Source organism: Notothenia coriiceps, unplaced genomic scaffold (assembly GCF_000735185.1).
Source record: "Notothenia coriiceps isolate Sejong01 unplaced genomic scaffold, NC01 NC01_scaffold00004486, whole genome shotgun sequence".
Lineage (NCBI taxonomy): Eukaryota > Metazoa > Chordata > Actinopteri > Perciformes > Nototheniidae > Notothenia > Notothenia coriiceps.
This window is the reverse complement of record NW_011337187.1, coordinates 191,388-198,279: the sequence shown is the minus strand read 5'-3', so window position 1 is coordinate 198,279 and position 6,892 is coordinate 191,388. Positions and strand designations below refer to the sequence as shown.

At 39.8% G+C, this 6,892-nt stretch overlaps 1 protein-coding gene across 1 annotated transcript in view; it reads right to left on the bottom strand.

Moving 5' to 3' along the window:
• Window positions 1–5,362, bottom strand: part of LOC104942367 (uncharacterized) — a 54,251-nt gene extending 48,889 nt beyond the window's left edge. The window contains exons 1-2 of the mRNA XM_010767581.1: window positions 5,281–5,362; window positions 4,405–4,462 (exon numbers count right to left, since the gene is read on the bottom strand). Coding sequence (XP_010765883.1) covers window positions 4,405–4,455 — 51 coding nt within the window. The 5' untranslated portion in view covers window positions 4,456–4,462; window positions 5,281–5,362. The remainder of the gene's footprint in view (window positions 1–4,404; window positions 4,463–5,280) is intronic.
• Between the last annotated feature and the right edge of the window lie 1,530 nt (window positions 5,363–6,892).

The following is a 6,892-nucleotide window of genomic DNA, read 5'->3' as shown; positions in this document are numbered from 1 at the left end:
CAAAACACTTATTTTGGGGGGTGAGCAGCCTTATGCAGAGCTCAATGGGGAGGATCAGCTTTTTCCCTATTTTTCCTTATACATTCAAGGACTACAGGAGCAGTTTTGTTTCCACAGAACCACATCCTCATTGTTACAAAATATGTGTGTGGCCTACAGACTCTCTTAGTTCCTTCTTTTTCGTCGCCAGCGCTAGGATCAGAAGACATTCTGTGAACCCTTGGCTTGTTGTTCAGTAAAACAGTGCTTGCTTCACCGCTCCTGGGTGGTAAAATTCCCAGCAGTCGTCGACTGGTTCTGGCTCCGTTTCACGCTACCCTTGCTGGTGGTTTTGGCCCGACTTCTTGGCTCCCTCCCAGGGGTTTGGCTGCTGGGTCTCATATGTGCTGCCAGATGTTGGGAATACATGTGACCAAACATTATTGCTTAATCTATCAAAGTGTACATTAAAACTACAGCGGCAAAATGCAATACTGTATTATAGTATTTATTACTTTCAAAAACTAAAATAACTAACTTTTTTGATCGTCAACGCCTTTTTCTGTCTCCCTTTTCCACCTGTTGTTTCGCTTCTGCTCTACCTGCCAGGCACGGGTTCTTGGTATACTGCCCTTTTTTCCCCTAGAACAACTACATCTTGACACAGGCAAATGGGATTAGCATAGAGTTTAGTAATGTCTGAGTAATTAATACAGAGGGGACACAGAATTTATGTAGGACTCTTCTTTGGACAAATTCAGGCCCTCATTCCGGGGGGGCTTCATTGCTGATCAGCAGTGATACTGGGAGGCTGTTCCCGGGAAGAAAAAATCTCATGCACACTTAGCCATCTTTGCCTTAGGCGTGAACACTGCTAGAATGATAAACATCTACATCTAGTGGTCATATCCGCCTAACTGCCATCCTAATGCTTTTCCTTAAAAGATTGGTCTGGTAAGGATCTGAACGATGTTCTTAACTGTCGTAACAAATCCCCTAAATACAACGAACAAGGATTTATCGTAACTAGAAATCGCCAATGCTCTTACTTTCCCTGTGCACGATACTGCACAAGAAGTCTCAGTCCTTGTATTTAAAGCAACCATGCCCAGTTCTTAAAATATCCCATTACAGAGATGTTCTTTCAATGGGAAATAAGTTAAATTCTCCGTATCGTTTGGTTTTTAGCAGTTATATGCGGTGTTAGTATACACTATTATGTTTTCTTTCCAACAAATACACTCATTTACTGCTTTCTCAGGGTAGGCATTTGAGCTCTTCTTTTAGAATAATAGGTAAAGTACGTTAGTTCTTGCCACATGCAGGACAGTGTTGGGTATTGCTACATAGAGGCTTGCCACTCTGATGCTAAATAAATGTAGTAGGATTACAAAATTATTGCGCTTGCAAAATGAAAGTGCGAGAGAGAGTCATGTTAGCAAGAGAAAGATAACAAATGGCAGATATTTGGTGAGATTCCCAATAAAACTTACAGTGGGGATGTGATGCATGAACTGCTGGGGGCCTTCTGGGGTCGGAGCGTTCCACAACTTACAGTCCCTTTCGTGTTAGTATTGGCAGGAGGGCTAGGACAGAACAATCAGGAAACAGTCCAAATTAACTGAAATGGTTTATTTCCATGTTGCATTGCTGACACCCTTATATGTTTGAATTGAATTAAATATTCAAGACGAGACTTTCCCTTTTAACATTTTGTTACGACAAAATAAAACACTTTTTTCTTCTGTAAGGAATAGCCTATTTAGTCCATTATATCTTGGTCCATACATCGCCAATTTTCAATATTATTTTTTTGCTGTTTTTTGCTACGTCTTGTTCTCATTGTCAATTTCAAAGCCCTTTTTCGAACAGGTCCTAAATATGACATGGGTTTAAACTTAATTCCACTTTGGTGATATGTTTCAATTCCATGCCTTTAATAGGCAATGGCTCAGAGGTTACAGGGGACTCGCCTAACATTATCAATATCATTATTTGGTAGCCCAGCGTCTCCTGCCCAAAAAAGACCGCTCTATGACGTTATCCATTCTAGCCTCCCAGTGAGGGGACTCCCACTCATATATAAGTTGCTCACTATGGGGAGGGGCTGACTCATGCTTCCTCTCTGGCTGGTGGACTGCACACCACACTCCGCGGCTCCCCATGAGGTGGAGGTGCTGTGTGTGTCGGCCTGGATTTTACTGTCATAAGCCCAAATCCATTCTTCATAAAGGCATTTCATAACTTCACTGGTTAATTACTTCAATGATCCGTGTATGTGCGACTTAATCCCAATCACGGTTCTCCTTAAGTTTCATGAAATCTTTCTATTTGAATTTTTTATTCAGGAAGAAACACAAAACAGTTGTAATTTCCGTCTAACAGTTGCCATGCTATTATGTCGCCTTGATTGATATTTTTCCCTTAATGTTTCAGAAGCTTCATTCTACAGTCTTTGGTCATTTGTGTAGTCCATAATTAAAGCAGTTGCATTTATTAGTGTAAAGCTAGTCTTCAGACCTTTCACAATGTTTGCTGTTTCATGTTTTATGTCTAAGAAAGTTGTTTAAGTTCCTTTTCACTCACATATACTGATTCCTTCTTTTCGAGAATATATAAATAAAAAAGGTAGAACACTACCAATAATCAAGATGATCTGCTTTCATGAGATTGGATGTGATATAAACAAGAGCAATAGAGAACCTACTAACATGAAGCGTGGCTTTTTACTATCAGTCTTTTTAGACATCCAGCAGCGTATTGTAATCTAAAGCTGCATCTAGTGCGCCCTGCGTCTGTGGACAAAACTATGTCGGAACAGATCTGTAAAACTGGGTTCCCCCGCCAAATAAGAGCATGCAAAGCCACATTTTACAATATGTGTTACTATAGAGATTGCACTTAATTAAGAACGGACAGCGCCTTCCATCCTGAAGAAACTCTTTAAAATGACCACATCGATTAAAGAAACTGAGATTAACTTACCGAATAAGTTGCGCAGGCTGTTTAGCTTATATTCTATTACTGTTATAGCTCCAGGTTTACCCCTTCCCTGCTGAGAGAGAACCAATCAGCATACATTATCGCTTTAACCCCGCTGTGTTGAGATCAGGACCAATCAACCCACTAGGTATGAAAGCTTTTCACGTCAAGTCCTATATACTTCTGTCCTCACACTTGCAATGATCTGTTTGTCCTTGTGTTATCGTATAGCTTTGGAGTATTGTAAATTACAACCTGAATACCACCATCACACGTGCAGAGTATGTTCATGTATTGTACGCCAATGGGGACTTGAGAGGGTAATAACTAAAGTGTGGATGATCCTCACATTGGATCCTGAGAGAGCCGCCTCGTTCCCATCAGTCGGCTGCCTGCATGCTATCTGGGAGGCCGACAGGGTGAGATAACACCACAGTTCCCTTCTGGAAAAATTGCTATAATTGAGTGATTGCCGATGACGTCAAGAAAGCGGTTCTTTTTCTTTTTTTTTTTTTTTTTATATGAATGAACGTTTCACTTAGCCCCTTCACACCACCGTCGGTATGAGTGTGACTCACGCAGCGCCGTGCCTCTCGGGCTCTGCTGCTCAGCATCTGGTGTTTGTGCTGCAGCAGTTGCTGGTTGAAAGACGAGTGGGATGGAGGTCAAAAGGCCTATTTTTGCACCTAAAAACAAAAGAATTGGATTATTAGGACGAGTGGATCTGCCTTTGTTCCTTTAGTGTGTATCTGCTTTTGCAAAAAAACAGTGCAGGGGCCATCATTCCCATTACTGTGATGATTTAGACCTTTTTTTTGGGAAATAATAATGAGATTTTTCAACTTTTAAAGTACATCTTTCAGTTTTAACAACCTGTGTGTGACCTCACATGCAGGAATTCGCTGTCCTTACAACAACACGAAGAAGTTCAACACACTACAGGTTTGGATGTTTTCATCCCCAACGTCAACTCACCGTCTTATTCCTGGATCCTCACCCCTTTCTCCTGCCTGTTGAATCACACAGATTATCATAAAAATACCATCTTGAAACTGGAGAAATGTTATGACAAGTTTTTTTATCTCCATGGTGAAACGTTTAAAGAATGGTAAGATCAGTCAAACAGCTTAATGTTTGCACCCTTTAAAAAAGGAAAAACTAAACAATCACATAACTTAGAGGGTTGGTAATAAGTGTAGCAGAGGGGAGAGAGTACTATGTCTTGTCCTTGAGTAAAAGTAGAGAGTACCGTGTGTAGGAATAGCCTACTCGTTTCAATAAAATCTGCACTTCACAAATGTTATTCAAGTAAAAGTACAAAAAGTATAAGCATCAAAATATACTTCAAGTACCAAAGTACTGAGTGTAAGTGATTAAAGCAAGTAGCGAGAACTGTTATTGCATATTAATGAAAAGTATACACATATACTAGCTTTTACAAACCACTGCTGATCCAGCTGGGCACTGAGGTAGTTTCTCCTCATCAAATTCCATGGTTTCCCTTAGAAAGATAGACAGATACATGTTATGAACCAGCAATTGCCATTTCATTGTTACAGCTTTAATAGAAGTAGTGGCAACAGTCATCTACACACAATACATCTGACTGCTTTATTAATGCAACTTTTGCTAAGGTTTCTCTACATTTCAATTCGTTCTTTAGAGTTTTTCTTTTCTTTTTTTACCTCAACCAGTGTGCGAAATACGGGGGGGTCCGGGGGAGCTCGACCCCCCTGATTAACACCTGAGCCCCCTGAAACCCTCAACAGCTAAATTTGAGGGGGGTCTCAAATTATAAAATGTATTTGCCACTTGCAATGGTCACTAACATGTTTTTAAGCTTACTATGTCCAGTATTTACAATTCAAAACATGTATTCACAAATATCTTCTATTTTGGCTGGCAAAAGCATTTCCTCGCATAGAATCGAAAACAGACGGCTCTTTAACGGTCGAGTATTCATTTATTCATATGAACGTCAGAATATAGAAGTATTTGACGGCACCCCTGAAGACGCCAGACGGTGCCCCGGTTGAGAAACGCTGCTATAGTATAGACTACTGATTGTCTTGTCATTGGCATCCATGGAATATTGTATAGGAGGCCTACTGCATATTGAGAAATATTCGACCGGTATATTGCGCAATAAACGGGAGATGGGGACCCCCCCCGATTATTGACGGGTGTACCACTGATAGTCCTCAACCTCTACTTAAATAAACAGAAGACCTAAAACATTGACAAAATCACTACGACATGTAGTATTTAACTAAACACAGTCTATGGCTTTCAAACATTTAACAGGTTTAACACATTTACCGTTGCTATGATGGGTAGAGTTGAACAGGTACACCGGAAGTAAACTGAGGTAGCGTGGAGCAGACACGCATTTAGTTTGTAGTCATTTAAATTCAGCAGCAGAATGATAACACTACATACGTCATCAGCTCATAACGTCATGACCATGACGTAAGCTTACCCGCCGCTAGGGGGCGGGGCCGAGCTGAACGTCTACTCTGGTTATTTCTACTTATTATACATCCATGGTGTGGAACAATCATAGAAGCGCCATCATAGGTAGTAACGAGAGTTGGGAAACATACTAAGTACATTTACTCAAGTACTGTACTCAAGTACACTTTTCGAGGAAACTTGTGCTTTACTTGAGTATTTCCATTTTATGCCCCTTTGTAATTCTATTCCACTACAATTCAGAGGTAAATCGTGTAACCTACTTTTACTCCACTACATTTATTTGTTTATTTTTTACTTGTAACAGAGTTCCTACACTCTGGTACTTCTATTTTACTTAAGCACACAATCTGAGTTCTTATCCCACATCTGGTAGCAACAATACATGGTTACTCAAGACTCTTCTGAAAAACCAAACAATTGTCAACTATTATTCGAGTATGCTGGTTATTTGATCGGAAACTTTTTTTCCCCCATTCTGTTTTTTTTTTTTTTTTTTGGTTCTACATTTTTACAAGGCAAATAGGTTTTCTTTGTCATATATTGCCTTGTAATATTACCATGCCTTAAAAAAGTATGTAGATAATGAAAAGAAAGTGTCTGTGCCAATGTATCTTGGAAGAGGATGAACATGTGTCACAAAGAGAACGTGGGGAATAAATAGGCCTAGTAATATCCTTAAAAAATATGCATGTGTTTATGATATTGAGTGGAATCTATGTTTAACCTCACAGCAAGACACATTATCTCTCTAGCTTTGTATTTTTTAATACAAAGTTACATTTGAAGTGGAGGCTGTCAAGGAAAATTCTAACCTTACTGTAGTTCCCAGCTATTTGATGTTCATTTTTTCTCCTCTCTCTCACATATAGTCCTTTGGAAGAAGGCTAGCCTGTGAAACAATTCCAGTAAACAGAAAATGAAGGGTTTTTTCACTTTAATCCTTGCTCGATCAACACAAAGTGTCAATGAAATAGACACTAAAAACGTTGTGTGTTTTGCATGTCAAAAAGGTATGAATAGTATATTTTAGACAGGACTTTCTCAGAGAAATGTGCTCCTCTCAGCACAAGTGGCTGAAAGGCTTCTCTAATTGGAAGAGGTGTCATCGGGCTCCGGCAGTTAATCACAACAATGTGAGGAGAAAGCTGCAGCCAGGGAGGACTCACCATGGGGAAAATGCTCTCCTTTTTCTATAAAGGAACACAAGTGTTTGTAGAGATAGTACAGGAAATTCACAAGCTCCTGTCACGTGCATGGGGGCTGTAATTGACACTGATTTCAAGTAATTGTAATCGGCACCGTCTGCAGCACAGATAATGACTGTAAACCGTATTCTACAAGTCTATTCTATATATCTCTCTAACTGGTATCATTTGACTTGCATAAGCAGTTTAGATATAATTTAACTCATAAATATCTAATGAACCCCGGTCGTAGAGGAGGAGTCCAGTGATTA